The following is a 17200-nucleotide window of genomic DNA, read 5'->3' on the forward strand; positions in this document are numbered from 1 at the left end:
ATATATTATAATCATTATGTTATTCTGATACTCTCACTGCCCACAATCTGGTGAGGGGATTGTTTGTAAAGTGGTTTTTGGGTGATTATCATTTTCTCAGCATGTTCTTGCTTTCTGACATAAGACATTGCAGGCTCATCTTGCATTTATTTCTCTTGCCCAGGTATAGAATCTGCTATTTCTCCATGGAGTCCAGGATTCTTTCAGGGGGGAAGGTATACTCATATGCACTCACATGAGTATATAATACATATCTGAGTCTATGTTTGTTGAGTTATAGCAAAAACTATATTTTTATACCATGATTTTATACCAAGAACCTTGATTTCTAGGTTTCTATTATCCTTCATATATTTCCTCATTTTATCAAAAGTATTGTGTGACCATTCTCATCTCTGTCACTATCCACGTCCTGTGCATTCCTTCCTCTCTGCTCTTCAGGCTGGGAGGGGAAGCCTCCTCGTTATATGTGGGCTCTGACTGTCTACGCCAGCTTATACAGACTGCTTCTGCCATTTTACCCCACAACAGTTTCCTAAAAGAATTGACACTTAAGACAAATCTTAAAATATTCCTAATACAGTAGCTATTGTCCATGAACAACTATAAATTTAAATTACTAAAATGAAGTAAAATTAGTTTTAATTTTAAAATGAAATAAATTCAGTTACTTATATACTGTTTATTACCAGCACTCAAAAGTCACATGTATCCTGCACAGAACATAGGTATGGAACATATCTCTGAACAGAAAGTTCAACTAAACAACGTTGTTTTGATGCCTTCATTCAAGTACAGTACGGAGTATACAATAGTCCCACACTTTTGAAAAGGCAGAGAATTTTATTAATCTATGCAATAATCTACTGAAAGATTTAGGCTACATGACTTCTTAAATAGTACATTATTCAAATGGAGGGAGGAGGGCTCAAATTTTGATTCTGCCTTCAAAACACGACAAAAATATCTCAGATGAAACAACCTAAGAGCTAATCTGAGGCAGGCAAAGAAAGGGCTAAGAAGAAGAGCAGGGAAGGCAGACATGCAGAGGGCTGAATGCTGCTTTTAGAGGATTCCTTTTACCACCTCTTCCAATCCCCTCTGACAGAGATTTACATATGGGAGCTGACAATTTTAGATTCATCAAAATGAAATGTTTCCTTGAAGATATGGCAGTTTTATTTAAAACACATTAAAGAAAAATGTGACTAGCCAAATGCATTACGACCAAGTAGACTGAAATACAGATGCCCTCAGAACCAAATTAGGAAAACAAAACAGCATACAAGCATACATTCATTACAGTGTAACTTGCCAGGCATTTGAAAGCATATTTATGAAGTAACTGCATACCAGTTCAGATTTGAAGTAGCCTATTGTGTTTTCATCCAATTGAAAATATCTTCTTTTCCAGTTTTTCATCTACCAGAGAAGACACAGACATAGGCTTCAAAGAATGTCCAATGTTAATCACCCCTTAATAATTCCAGTAAGAACCCACAATCAGAAACACCAAGCACACAGGAACAACAGACTTCCCCCAGGGAGGTGACAACTGGCACCTGCTCCTGTTAAACAGTCCCTGAATGGTGGTCTCAGCCTTGGGCAGCTCACTCTCAAGAGTTTATGAATCACTGTGTAATTTCAGATTTTTTTTAAAAACTTCTTTCTTTTTATTTTATGTGCATTGGTGTTTTTGCTGGCATGTATGTGTGAGGATGCCAGATCCCCTGGAACTGGAGTTATAGACAGTTGTGAGCTCCCATGTGGGTGCTGAGAATTGAGCTCAGGTCCTCTGGAAGAGCAGTGTTTGTAACTGCTGAGCCAACTTTCCAGCCCCTCAGATTTTTTAAATATTTATTTATTTATTTTAGATGTATGAGTGCTCTATCTGCATGTATGACTTTATGCCAGAAGAGGGCATCAGATGCCACTATAGATGGTTGTGATCCACCATGTAGATGCTGGGGATTGAACTCAGGATTTCTGGAAGAGCAGTCAGTGCTCTTAACTACTGAGCCATCTCCCCAGTCCGATCACTAACAGTAGAAAATTTTTACAAAAGTATTCCTTTCATTTCTTGCCAGCCCAGCCTACAAAGTAAAGATCAGCATGGGAAATGTCATTAACTCATCAGGTTTCTCTATCTATAACATGCATTTCAAGTATTTCATATATAACAGGTCAGCAATAAAAACAAAGCAGAACAAACCATACAGAAAATGTTCAGTACATTTTCATATGAATAGCTCTGTCAATTTTTTAGTACCTGAAATTATCTGTAAATAGTGTTGGAGAGATGGCTCAATAGTTAGAATGCTTTTCCAAAAGACCCAGGTCCAATTCCTAACACCACACAGCAGCTCAGAACTGTTTCTAAGTCCAGTTCCAGGGGAGCCTACACCTCTTCTGGCCTTCTCTAGCACTGCATACACACGGTACACAGATGTACATTCAAGTAAACACACATATACATAAAATAAAATAAATTTTTAAAAAATCTCAAAAAAATTAACGAAAAAAATCTGCAAATTTTTCTTTCTTTTCTTTTTTTAGATTTAGGAATAAAGGTCACCTCCTTAAAAGCCTAATTAGCCTACAACTAAGGCTCACAGCCTGGGGAAATCCTTCCTCCACCTATGGACAGCCTATCTTAAGAAACTGGTTCAACAGGCAGGAAGAATTTTTCCAAGCTGAGCTACCAGAAAGTGAAGCAAAATCAAGCAGAATTACCAGGAGAGTTTGAAGTATTTGTTTATTCATATTTTTTCCTTTTGTTTTCAAATGTTAAACTTTATCTTGTCCTGAGATTCTCAAGATTTAGTTCATACAAAATAAATGTTTAAAAAAACTGATAAAATAAAACAAACATCAGCTGAATTGTGGTAGCATAGCACACCTTTAATCCCAGCAGTCTGGAGGCCTGGCACAGAGAGGCAGATCTCTGAGTTCAAGGCCAGCAGCCTGGTCTACACAGAGTTCCAGGACAGCCAGGGTTACACAGAGAAACCCTGTCTCGAAAAACCAAACCAAAAAAAAAGAAAAGAAAAAAGAAATTTCCTCCCATGACGCTGACGATGGGGACAACCTACACTCACCTGTAATGCTTCCTTAGCACCTAGAGCTGTGCCAAAAGCTACACCTCTCATTTATCTCTTTCAAAAACCACAGACCACAGGTTTTATAAAAATAGTTTTCTCACATAAAATAAAACTGGAAGTCTGGGAGATTAAGCAGCCCAACCTCAGAGCTGTCCGCTAGCAGCCACTCCTGGTACTTCCGCTTCTCTATATACTTGACCATCTCTGAGGATGCAGGAAATCAACAGAACTTTCTGGGAGTTAAGATGACTCAGCAGGTAAAGTCACTTGCCTAAATTTAAGCCTTGGAATCCAAGTGAAGGTAGAAGACCAGAACTGACAAAGTTGCCTTCTGCTCTCAAAGCATAAAACAGTGCAGTCATGCTCCCCTCCCTCCCTCATATATGCACGCACATTCACAAACTAAAGCTTTTTAAATAAAACACAAACAAACAAGAAATCCTTTCTATCACAAACCTAAACTTGGGAAAGCTCACTTACACTAAATATAGGGGAAATAAGCATTAACTTACCCAGCAGTGCAAAGACCAAGGAAATAACTATGCTGTGTGATAAAACATGGAGCAATCCCTTTCTCCCCTTCCCAGCAACAGACTGCTCTGCACTCTGGGCCTTTCAAACATAAAGCACACAACTTGATTCTGCCTTGCTACCTTGCTGGCACATGACCCCCCCAACTTCACAGGTCTGGTTAAGCTACTCACCACTGCTCCTTGCTTCACACAATATCCAGCTTTGATAACTGCACTGTCTGGAGGTGGCTTAGGAGCAAAGTAAGGAAGATGGCTTTGGGACCGTTTCAAATTGTTTCTGTCGACAATTTCACCACATTCATTTACTTCTTCTTTCTAAAATGAAGCCAAAGAAATTATTTTCTTGCTTTAAAACATACTTTCATTTAATGTTATCTTAGAAAATCTTAAAATCGGTGACACTCAATCACAACTTTCTTGATCAAACCACAAACATCCACTTTTATTGTTTTGCAAACTCCTGACTTCAGGTTTTTCTTGGGGTGGGCTTTTTTATATTGAAATCATTTAAACAGATCTATGGGAAGTTACAATAAATAAAAAAGTAGCAGATGTCTTGTATACCCTTTAACCGAATTCTTCCCAAAGAGGAAGTATGTATTTCTAAGGTAGATCACCCAAACCAGGCATCTATAAGCTTTATTCAGGTATCAACATTTATATATGCACTTGTTTGTCCATATATGGTATTACCATTTGCAGTTGCTGTTGTGGGATATTTGCACACTGTGTGAAGATATACTGCTGGGATTGGTTTAATAAAAAGCTGAATGGCCAACAGGAAGGAGGTATAGGCAGAACTTCCAGGCAGAGAGAAGTAGGAGGAGATAATCGAGGCACAGGGGAGATGCCAGGAGACACAGAGAGGAAAGAGGAGGTGCAAGATGGAAGGGAGGTAACACCATGTGATAAAACATAGATTAATATAAATGGGTTAATTTAAGTTATAAGAGCTAGTTAGGAACAAGCCTAAGCTACAGCTGAGCTTTCAGAGTTAATAAAGTCTCTCTGTCATTATTTGTGAGCCAGCGACCCAGAGGAAGGTCTGACCAGAAGTTGCACAACTATTGCCATAATCAACACAAAGAACTGCTCTCTGCCACAGGGTCTGCTTGTGATGCCCTTGTAGCACTCCTTGACAGCCAATCATTTGTTCTGACATCTTGAAAATACAAACAGAAGCACACAGTAAAGACCTTTAGGGATTTTTTAAAAAAAATATTCACTCAACATAACTCTCTGAAGGCTCATTCAGATGGCTCTTGTCTGACTGCTGTATCCAGTGCTGTGGGTATATCACCACACCATGCTGCTGGCCACCTACCCGATTATTTCCATCTTCTAGCTACTAGGAATGAAGATATTATAAGTGTCCGTGTACAGGTTTTTGTGTGACCATAATTACCCACTTCTTTAGGGTAAACGCCGGAGAATACATACTAGGCTAGAGAGCAATTGCAAGTTTATTTCTAAAAATATGACAACAAGAAAACTACCACACCAAATTGTTTTTTTCAGAGTGACTGAACTGTTTTATTTACATCTCCACCAGCAATGGATGAGAAGCCCAAGAATCTTTGCTTAGGTATAATATTTCACTAGGTTTTTAATTCAATTTTTTTCTAACGGCTACATATAGTGGCAATCTATCTTTCCTAGTGCCTATTAATACATATATCATTTTTTGGTGAAATGTCTGTTTCTGAATTTCGTCTACTTTTAAGGAATTTTTGGTTGGTTAATTATTGTGTTTTGAGCACTCTTTCTGTAGATAAAAGTCCTTAGTTGAATAAGTAGGTATCTTGCAGACTTTTCTTCTAATCTTTTTTTTTTCTTTAATTTGGAGAAATAGTTTCTATGTAGCCCTGGCTAACTTACTCTATAGACCAGGCTGGTCTCAAACTCAAAGACCTGATTTCGCCTCCCAAGTGCTGGGATTAAAAGTGTGTACCACCACCGTTGACTAGTCTATCTTTTCTATTCATCCTCTGAACAGGGTCTTTCACAAAACATAGATTTGATATACTGATGATGTGCAATTATCCGTCTTTTCCTTTTACAGATAATGGGCTTCATATCAACTCTAAAAGCTCTTTGCCTAATCCTTGACCTGCAGTTTTTCCCATGCTCACTCCTGGAAGTGCTATAGGATTTTTTGTTTTGTTTTGTGGGGTTTTGTGTGTATGTGTGTGTGTATGTGTGTGCTATTGTTTTATGGTTTTTAAATTTAATTACTTTTTTAAAGATTTATTTATTATGTATACAACATTCTGCCTCCGTGTATGCCCGCACGCCAGAAGATGGCGCCAGATCTCATTACAGATGGTTCTGAGCCACCATGTGGTTGCTGGGAATTGAACTCAGGACCTCTGGATGAGCAGCCAGTACTCTTACCCACTGAGCCATCTCTCCAGCCCCTGTCTTATGTTTTAAAGTTCAGTGTTAACAAATCCTTAACCATACCCAAGACTTCCTGGTTATTTACAACATCCACAAACTACAACACCACAAATAAATCACTCACATATTTAAAACTCAAAAGAACAATTAAATCTGAACTGTCGGGCTTATGAGGTATTTTCAACCTGTTCTACATTTAAACAGGTCAACAATACTAATTAAATACTTAATAATTAGCCAATAGATTCTGAATAAATTAATCATCCAAATGAGATTTAATTAACATTTTCTTGATTCTATGGTGTGAGAAGTCCTTCTGTCTATGTATTGCTCTTATTGGTTAATGAATAAAGAAACTGCCTTGGCCTGTTGATAGGTCAGAACTTACGTAGTTAGGGAAAATTGGACTGAATGCTAGGAGAAAGAAGGCAGAGTCAGGAAGATGCCACGGAGCCACTGGAGATAGACATGCTGAAACTTTGCTGGTAGGCCACGACCTCATGGTGATACTCAGATTAATGGAGATGGGTTAAATTAAAATGTAAGAGCTAGTCAATAAAAAGTTAGAGCTAATGGGCCAAGCAGAGTTTTAAATAATACAGTTTCTATATGATTATTTCAGGGCCAAGCTAGCCGGAACTAACAAGTGGGCCCACCTCCTACAATTCCATATTGTCTAAATGTTACTTTGTATTTTTGTTTGTTTGTTTTTGTTTTTCAAGACAGGGTTTCTTTGTGTAGCCCTGGCTATCCTAGAACTCACTCTGTAGACCTGGCTAGCCTGGAATTCAAAGAGATCCACCTGCCTCTGCCTCCTGAGCATTAAAGGAACTAGCACTGGAATTATTCGCTACTTTGTAATTTTAAATTCTGCATTACAATAAAACAGTTGCATTATTTTAAATCTTTTAAAAATGCCATCTTCTATAGAATCTATTCTACAATAGCCACACAAACTGCAACAGTATCTTAACAAACTTATCCAATAGCCAACACCAGTCATAGCATGGGAGAAAGTTCAGCCCAGCTATTCATCAATCACAAGTTTAGCGAGCTAAAATCATTATTTTAGAAAAAGCAACACCACACACATCCTTCTCCCTAATTTTTTTTTAATTCAACTTTGAACAACAACAAAAGTAACTGTAAACTCCCCCGAGAGCAGAGATTGGTGTTGCTAAATATCCTTTACAAAGCACAGAAAAAGATACTCAAGTTAATTGATGTTATAAGATTTCTTCCTACTAATCACACTCACCTGGCACAAGGCTTGAAAAAATATGGTATCTGTTAAAATTTTAAAAGTCTATGCTACGTGGTGGAGGTGTACTCCTTTAATCCCAGCACTTGAGTGATAGAGACAAGTGGATCTCTGTGAGTTTAAGGCTAGCCTGGTCCACAGAGTGAGTTCCAAGACAGTCAGGACTACACAGAGAAACCCTGTCTTAGGAATTAGGGAGTAGTCTATAAAGCATCAAAGTTTTTTAAAATCCAAAGACAAAAGTAATGAGAATATCCAATGCTAGCAATAGCTATCACTTTAAATGCTTGTTTTTCAAATTTTAGTAATTTAATTTGCATTAAAAGTACATTTTTCTCACACTCTTCCATTGCTAGTGGGAGTGCAAACTAGTTTGGATACCAGTATGGCAATTTCTCAGAAAATTAGGAAACAACCTTCCTCAAGACCCAGCAATACCACTTTTGGGTATATATCCAAAGGATGCTCAATCATACCACAAGGACATGTACTCAACTATGTTTATAGCAGCATTGTTTGTCATAGCCAGAACCTGGAAACAACCTAAAGGCCCCTCGACTAAAGAATGGATAAGGAAAATATGGTACAGTTACACAATGGAGTACCTACCACACAGCAGAAAAAAATAATTACATCTTAAAATTTTCTGAAAAATAGATGGATCTAGAAAACAGCACACTGAGTGAGGCAACCCAGACCCAGAAAGACAAATATCATATGTACTCACTCATAGGTGACTTTTAAACATAAAGCAAAGAAAAACCAGCCTACAATTCACAATCCCAGAGAACCTAGACAACAATGAGGACCCTAAGAGAGACATACATGGATCTAAACTACATGGGAAGTAGAAAAAGACAAGAGTTCCTGAGTAAACTGGGAGCATGGGGACCAGGGGAGTAAAAGGGCAGGGGAGAGAAAGGGATGGGAGCGGAGAAAAACATACAGCGCAATAAAAATAAAAAGAAGTCTATTTCCTCAATAGCAATACAAGAAACTTAAGTTCATATAAAAGTTTCAAGTTCATTTTTTAAATTACATAAATTTATTTTCCCTAATACCTAGGTACATCATTACTTTTAGGATACAATCCAGCCAGAGTTGCAACCCTCAGGTTGTAGGAAAAATACAAAACACACACAGGTTTTTTTTAAAAATTTACACATATTTGCAAATGCTAACCTAGCAACTTTACTTGAAAGCATTAGTTTATCTTGGTGTAGACTTGTAGTTACAAGGCTGGTCTGAACTAAAAAGTAGATTCAAGGACAACTTGGTCAGGGCCAGCGTGGTGGCATGCGCCTTTAATCCCAGCACTCGGAAGGCAGAGGCAGGTGGATCTCTGTGAGTTTGAGGCCAGGCACCAAAGCTACAGAGAAACCCTGTCTCAAAAAAAAAAAAAGGACAACTTGGGCAACTCTAAAAAGAACTATGATATAGCTCAGCAATAAGGCTCTAGCATTAAATCTCTAAAATTTTAGATATAAAAATGTTCATTACAACATTTTTAAATAAAATAAAGGAAAGAAAACCCTTCCATTTGTCTACCAATAGAGGCTTATAAATTATGGTCAAATCCAGGGCAGGACTCTACAGCCATTACAAGTGATAGAGACTAACTTCTGATGCCTGATTTAAGATATGCTGCTACAAAGTCTGACATGTAACCCCCATCCCAACTTCTGCAGGGAGAATACAAACAATTCAGCTCAGAGAAGGACCAAGTGTTTATCTGTGTAACTTCTGATCTTTTTTATAGTAACATACAAAAGTTTGCAAAGCACTTTCTGAATAGGAAACCAAATTAAAAGCTTTTGTAGTTAATAAATATTGAATCAATTCAAAGATATTCTGTTTCAGCTTTGATGAAAATACAGCAGACGCATTGATTTGGTACCTGAGTTGGAGTGATGATGGGAACACCACCAACAATATCAGTTCTGTAAGACACTTGCTTCTTGCCACAGTCACCTTGGCGACTCAGGCTGTCAGAAGCCGGCTGTGAGTCTGACTGCTTTGGTACCTGGAAGAGTAAGGTGGATTATCATACAACAAGAACTGCATTTGCAACCCTCTTCATCACTACAGAATTTTCAACTAGTTAGTATCTATAGATGACTGACAAACAATCTACTTGCAATATTGCAATTCAAGATCTCAGATTGCTCTGGCCTGGTAACACTTTACGTCACAGACACCACCACCTACTGCTGGTGCTGGTGCAGTCATTAGTTCACACACTTCCTCCACTCTCCCCTGGCCAATTCTCATCACAGTTGGAGAGGGAAGCAGGGCTTAGAGGCAGCATGGAACATAGGTTGAGATCACTGCTGAACTACTTTCTAGCCAAGTTTGTGCAATAAAATGACATCATACTTGGCACCAATTACATACTGAGTATGATTTAATGTATAATTTGTTTAGGAATCCTCACAATCTTTCAAAGATATTATCAACAACATGAATGACAAACACATGATAATGGTATAAAAATGTTTAATTTAAAATTAAGTCATTTGCCCATCACCTGTGAACTACAGAGAAACTACTAACACTGTAGTCAAAGGCCCTACATGTACCAATGTGATTCCATTCAAGGCAGGGAATGTCTCATACAGGAATATCACTAAAAGTTGTAATCCCCAGGCTCCATCCTAGAATGAGTCTCTAGAACATTCCCCCGCAAACTGGAGTTTCAGAAGGAAGAGGTGCTTTTGAGGGACGGTGTTTCACAAACCACACTTAAGAAACCCTACTCCACACTGTGATCTCACTCTTCCTCACACTGCACTCACCAGGTCAGGAGGAGAGCTAGGGTACACTGTAGGGCTGTGTGCATGAAAAGTCCTCAACCCATCTATACTCATGAACACAACTGTTCATGGATACGAATGGCTTGTATCTTAGGTAAGGTCATTTCTTGCACTGCCTCCCTTGTCAGGCTTTCTCTCAAGCCCTAGCAGCACTCTCCAGCTTCAAATGCATACTCCCTGGAGCACAATTTAAAAAAAAAAAACTCAGAGACAGAAATTGGGGTTCAACCTAAAGGTCAGAAAAGCAAAGCGGTCAGCCACTGGCTCTTACCTTGACCTTGGTCAGAAAATGGCCATCCTGCCTCCAGGAATCTCAGAATGAGACTGTGTCTGAGAGCTGCCTCCTCCCGTTTTGTAATCCTCTCTAGTTCTAGGATTAAGGGCGTGCACCACTACCATCTGGTTTCCATGGCAAGCTAGTGTGGCTACTGGGATTTAAGGTGTGTATCATCACTGCCTAGTTTGTAAGACTAGTCAGTGTGGCTGTTTTACTTTTCTGATCCTCAGGCAAGCTTTATTTATTGAAATACAAATGAAATCCACTACAGCTCCCAATACAGTATCAATCACTGGTGGAAACTGGAAGAAAAGAGAAAGGGAGCCTGGCATTGGCGGTGCATGCCTCTAGTCTCAGTACTAGGGAGGCAGAGGCAAGTGAATCATTGAGATCAAAACCAGTCTGCTCTACAATGAGTTTCAGAACAGCCAGAGCTACACAGAGAAACCTTACCTCAAAAAACCAAAACAGAGAGAGAGAAAGAGAGAAAGAGAAAGGGGAAAGGGAGGGGAAAGAAGGGAAAGCAGAAAATGAAAGAAAAGAAAGGGAAAGGAAGAAGAATCCTGAATGCCTGTGGAATCCTAAGAGGCCACACTCTTGAGTGCTTTTTAAAGGTGCTTTTTACAAGAGAACAAAGTGTTAGTTGTAGGCTAAAATTAAGATACCACGCCCTAGAACAATCTGTAATGAAATCCATAACATTCTCTAGAATCACATAATTTATCTCGGTCATTTTACAAAGTGTAATCCTGTCAACCCGTCAATCTGAAGCCACAGAGATGACCTGAGACTGCTGCTCTGTGGTGACCTGCCAGAGGAGCAGTGGTTATCCTCTAAGGCTTTCATAGAAACTTTAAAATATGCTAATATATGCTGCTTTCCCCACTTTCCTTCCAGAAACATATCATACCAAAAAACCTTTTTTGTGCAACTGGCCCACTGCTAGCAGCCCTCATAATAAAGTCTATGCAAGCACAAGTCCCCCACCCGAACTGAAGATTACAATAAAAGTTATCTAAATTATCATTACCTTGTTTTCAAAGAAAAGTGCAAGTAAACTATTCAGATATAAAGTAACTCCCGTAGAATTTATAAAAAACTCTTACTGAAAAGTGAGTCAAATCCAAACGCTAACCCCCATCCCAACACACACGTACACCTGCAAATCAGCCAGCTGTTAAAGAGCATCAAATAGCCAACTCACAGGGCAGAGGACAAACGTCAGAAATTAAATATTCTTATGTACTATTGTTTCTTCCCTGATTCTTATGTGACTATTTCTTGGGAAGGATCTGAACGTGTGCTTAGTAGGCATTTACTATGATCCCCACAGAATGTCTCAATATTAGAAAAGAAAATACTCACTAGAGAAGGAAGCTGTGAGCAAAGAAGATATTTATGACAAAATAAATAAAAGGCTACAGCCCTCTCAAAAGTTACAGGGCAGTGAAATTCAGCCAGCCAGGAATAAGTGCAGAGTTAGAGGACAGAACCTAAAGTGTTTGATACATTCCTTGGCGGCAAGACCTGTATTCTCTCCATCTGACCTGGCTGATGGCAAAGGCTCGGCTAGACCAGTACTTAGCTTACTTGTCCTAGCTAGCTGTCACTGTGAAATCTCTGCTACAATTTCAAAAGACTAGTTTTTAGATTAAAAGTTAATGTAGACTTTTAAATTAGAACTTACTAGAACTTAAAAGACATTTTAGAAATAGTGGACTTCTGCTTAGGAAAAAACTCTGGACATTTTCTCTTTTTTTAAGCCAGGAAGGGTCCAGGAGCCACTACACTGATGGCAGACAAATACACATTTGAAAGCATGCTTCCAATTTTGATTTTCCAAACTCAAGTAACTAAAAATGTCCTTCAAGATTATTTCTTCTAATACTACTGACTTTTAAAACTCTTCCTTCTTCTTTAAATGCTTAGGAGATAACTGACAATGTTGCGCAGACGGAAGGTGAAGACAGACTCCAGTGGTGAAGAGCAGTGCACTGAGAAGGTGTGCTACTACAACTGGAACACTTAACTAATCACCATGCTCCTAGCCACAATGCTCTAACAATCTCCAAGGTGAAACCACATTCTGGAAAACTCCAATTTTAAATTTCTGTATGTGTTAAGTGTACAGATGACATAGTATTCAGCAGACCACTAAATTATAGGTGATTAAAATATTATTTGGAATGATTGTAGAGAAAGGTAAAACTACACATATACTAAAGTGGAAATATTAATCTTTCAAAGATTCTACATATAAATCAATAGACATTTAGATATGAAATTAGACATATCACACTCCAAAATAATTAAATATGCAAAATGCCTATGAAGTCTAAACTGATCTAAATTTCTGTTAAAACATTTAACAAGATGTCTATTTTTTCCTCTTTTTTTTAAGATTTATTTATTTATTATGGATACAGTGTTCTGTCTACATGTAAGCCTACAGACCAGAAGAGGGCGACAGATCTCATTATAGATGGTTGTGAGCCACCATGTGGTTGATGCAAACTGAACACAGGACCTCTGGAAGAGCAATCAGTGCTCTTAACCACTGAGCCATCTCTCCAGTCCCCCAAGATGTCTATTTTTAAACACACACACACACACACACACACACACACACACACACACACACATTTGGTTTTTTCAAGATAGGGTTTCTCTGTGTAGCCCTGGATGCCCTGGAACTCGCTTTGTAGACCAGGCTGGCCTCAAACTCACAGAGATCATCGGCCTGCCTCTACCTCCTGAGTGCTGGGATTAAAGGTGTGCGCCACCAGCACTCAGCTATTTTTTTTTTTTTATTTTATCTGTATGGGTGTTTTGCCTACATGTCGTGTACCACCTACATGCCTGGTGCCTGTGAAGGTCAGAAGAAGGTACTATGTGTCCCAGCACTAGGGTTATAAACAATTATGAACAGTTACGTGAGTATAGGGAACCAAATCCTTTGCAAGAGCAGTCAGTGCTCTTAACCAGTCCCAGCAAAATACATCTTATTAAAGCCTGGGAATTCTCTCCTTTTCCTATGTTTACCTAAAACTGACTCCAGTCAGTTACCAGTTTTATATTAACATCACTGCACTTAAAATTACTGTATCTTATTTGTATTTATATTTTCTAAATATGAACGATAAAAATCACAAAAATCATTATCAAGATTTATCTAAAAACAGTAAAAATGCCATATAAAATAAAGCTGCAAGATCCCAAAAGCTAATTAAATATTACCAGTTTCTCTTTCCTGCGGAACAGCTTACAATGACATAAAAAACTATTTAGTCTCATGAATAAATGAGAGAACAATTCAAGGCATTCCAACTTAGTAAAATGCTGAGACTTTTCTTTAAATCATTAAAAGAAACCAGTTCTGCTTATTGCTGTAGACTATAAAAAACAAATCCAGGAAAGTACTACATACAGACTTTATAAAGACATCTTCGAGGTAGGGAATATTTATTAAGAGCTCAAAATGATCAGCTAAAACTTTTAAGAATGTAAACTTCTGAATCTGCTCAAAATATTGCTATCATGAAACTGCACAAGCCCCAAAATAACTTCTGCTTCGCATACAGCTCAGATGTGGTGTGTGGGCGTTTTCTGTCATGTGGTAACAAGCTGTTCTGATGCAAGACAAAAAAAAAATTGATCTAAGAACAGCCTTGGTCGGCTATCTTAACTCTGCTGCTGTGTGGCACAGACAGAGAGAGAATCATTTCCTTGAGGTGAAGACTATATGCATCAATTTCCTGGAACATGCTCTTTGACCAAGAGTAGATTAGGATCAATAAATAACTATACACCACTGAAAAAAAGTTTAAGTGATACAACCCCACACAGGAGGAGCTCCTTCCTAAACCTTCTAGGCAGCCTACTTTTAAGGAGAAAAGGCACAGCAAGGCAGTCCATGGGCGCAGCAGCAGCAGCAGCAGCAGGGGCAACTTGCTCAGAAAGGCTTGTCTGACTTTAGGAAGGGGTTCTTTATTCATTGCACTGCAGAATTCAGGGTCCAGGACCAACCAACAGGCTTGCCTGGGTTTCAGCCTCATAGCTTACCAGTGCTGAAGTCTATACAAGTCACTCAACCTTTCTGGAAAACTGAAGGAAAACCTTCTGTCTAAAGCCTTCCTGCTGGTATGGTGTAAATAATCAGTAAGTACTGATGTTCATCTTAAAACCAAACAGAAGAAAGGTTTAACAGCAGAGGGTTGTAGCATCAACAGGAGGGAAAAGCAGCAGGCCCTGAAACTCCAGGGAAAAGGGCAGGTGACATCCCTAGAACACCCAGGCAGGACCCTCTGGGCACCACAACTCTTCAGACTCAATCTCTAGACCTGAGCCTTCTCCCTTATTCACACCCATCTCCTTTGCCTGCCATGGCTTAGAAAAGGGTAATACTATGCCCATCCCCAGAGTAAGAGGTTCAAAGCCTCTCATCCTACTCTAGATATACAACAAAAACACAATCAACATACACAGTGATGAATCCTTACTGGAGACACACTGTAAGGTATTCACAGGCTGACCGCCCCACGCACAAGCAAATGGCTCACATTCAGAACATATCTTTTAAACCAAACTTGAATGTGTAACCTGCTGGTAATCTGAGGATATTAGACACATTTTTAAAATGTAAAGATTACTTCTGTAAAGGGAAAATTTTAAATACATACTTACTGTAATTTTTATAGCTTTGTTCAAGACATTTACCCACTCCACTAAGTCTTGCTGATCATTGGCTTGTAGGAAGTATTTTCTCATCCCTGCATTCATAACTGTCAAAAGAAAAATACATGAAATATAGTTGTTATCTCTAAATTATGTTTAGGACAGCTGCAAATGTCTTCCCAGATTCAACACTGCAACTCCTGGATTTCACAAAATACATTAGGCCATATAAAACACTGCTTTCACTGAGCTATACAGGCAAAACTCTTTCATGACCAGTTTTCATTAAATGCATATACTGCTAAATAGTGAGTCAGTTCTCCAGTGATGTATACTTCAATCCCAACGCTCATGAGGCAAGCAGATCTCTGTGAGTTCAAGGCCAGCCTGACCTACACAGAGAGTTCCAGGAGCCAGGGCTATTACACAGAGAAACCCTATCTCGAAAAAAACTAAACAAACAAAAGAACATCACAATGAAATATCACATGGACATGCACCTTCACACTTTGACCAGCATTTCTGTGGAATAATTTTCTTGATACAGACTTAATGAGTCACAGAGTATTAACATTTAAAAATTTTGCTTTGGGGGGACTGGAGAGATGGCTCAGAAATTAAGAGCACTGGCTACACTTCCAGAGGACCTGGGTTCAATTCCTAGCACCCACATAATAGCTCACAATTGTCTGTAACTCCTTCCTCTTCCAGGGTATCCAATACCCTCTTCTGACCTTTGAGCACTGCATACTGCATACAAGTGGTGTACAGACCTGACAGCAAAATACCCACACTAATAAAATCATTTTAAAAGTAATTTTTAAAAATTTTGTTTTGGGTCAGGCATGGTAGAATATGCCTTTAATCCTAGGACTCAGGAGACAGAGGCAGGCGGATCTCTTTGTGTTCCCTATCAGCCTGGACTACAAAGGAGTTCCAGGTCAGCTAGAGCCATATAGTGAGACATTATCTCAAACAAAAAACAACAAAAAGAAAAAAGAAAAAGAAAGCCAACTTTTGCATTAGAAAATTGCCTTCCCTAAGACTGAATCCCTATCCAGAAGCATCTTCCCAATTGTGTGCACACCTCTCACCTGTACTGTTACTAGCATCTGTGCTACATATACACCCATGGCTTTAAAGTCTTCAAGCTTGGAGTCTCAGAGTCTGAACCGTTCGTTACTGCATAGCTTCCTGGTAGCTGCTCCTCCATTACAGATGATTCCTTTCGCTCTCCTAGCCCAAGTGGAGCAGCTTCATGCTGTCCCTAACGTCTCAGTTACTGCAACATCTCCACTGCGCTCTTTCTGTCTTCTGACATGTGTAAGAATAATCCCCCTGTAACGATTACCTTGGGACCAAGAAATGCCTCAAATGTTATTTCATTCAATGAAGCCTAGCTGATACAGCACTCTATTAACAACCTAATTAGTTGCTAATAAGTAGATAACTAAACCTTGTTTGAATTTGAATTTAATTATTGAGAAAATAAGTTTTATATGGGTATTAGGCACCTGCATTTCCTTCATGAGCTTTATATATTCTTTACTCATTCCTCTTGAGCTGCTCAGCTGTAATTTACTGATCTACAGGAGCTTTCCTATTAACCAGTTACTTTATCATAAGTACTTTCCCTGTTAATTCTCACTTTCCCTGTTAATTCTCATGGTATCCTTGACAAAACAAATATTCTATCAATTTTCCCTTTAATCCTGTAGACTTTATGTATTTGAAATCCTCCATAATTTAAGCTTATACACATATTTATTTTTTAGCCTCTGATAATATTTTTAGCCCAAAATAATATTTGCATTTAATTTTAAATAAAGATATTTTTACACTTGGAGCTTTCACCAAACAAAATAAAACACCAAACCTTTTTATTTTATTTTATTTTTTTCTCTTTTTTTCTTTGGTTTTTCGAGACAAGGTTTCTCTGTGTAACAGTTCTTGTTGTCCTGGATCTAGCTCTTGTAGACCAGGCTGGCTTTGAAATCACGGAGATCCACCTGCCTCTGCCTCCCAAGTGCTGGGATTAAAGGGGGATTAAAGGCATATGTTCAATGCAATTTACAAATGCCTACTTAGGGACTGGAACCCTGAACTTCATAAAGCACATCTGCAGGCAGCTGTCTACAAGT

At 38.7% G+C, this 17200-nt stretch overlaps 1 protein-coding gene across 6 annotated transcripts in view; it reads right to left on the bottom strand.

Moving 5' to 3' along the window:
• The window catches only part of Plekha1 (pleckstrin homology domain containing A1), a 53126-nt gene that overhangs the window by 8969 nt on the left and 26957 nt on the right, over window positions 1–17200 (bottom strand). For all 6 annotated transcript variants that reach the window (XM_085693215.2, XM_085693219.2, XM_085693218.2 and 3 more), the window contains 4 exons: window positions 15069–15166; window positions 9193–9318; window positions 3806–3949; window positions 1354–1422 (listed from right to left, as the gene is read on the bottom strand). In XM_085693215.2, the coding sequence (XP_085549341.1) occupies window positions 1354–1422; window positions 3806–3949; window positions 9193–9318; window positions 15069–15166 (437 nt within the window). The remainder of the gene's footprint in view (window positions 1–1353; window positions 1423–3805; window positions 3950–9192; window positions 9319–15068; window positions 15167–17200) is intronic.

This window comes from Myodes glareolus, chromosome 7 (assembly GCF_982192425.1).
Source record: "Myodes glareolus chromosome 7, mMyoGla1.1, whole genome shotgun sequence".
Taxonomy (NCBI): domain Eukaryota; kingdom Metazoa; phylum Chordata; class Mammalia; order Rodentia; family Cricetidae; genus Myodes; species Myodes glareolus.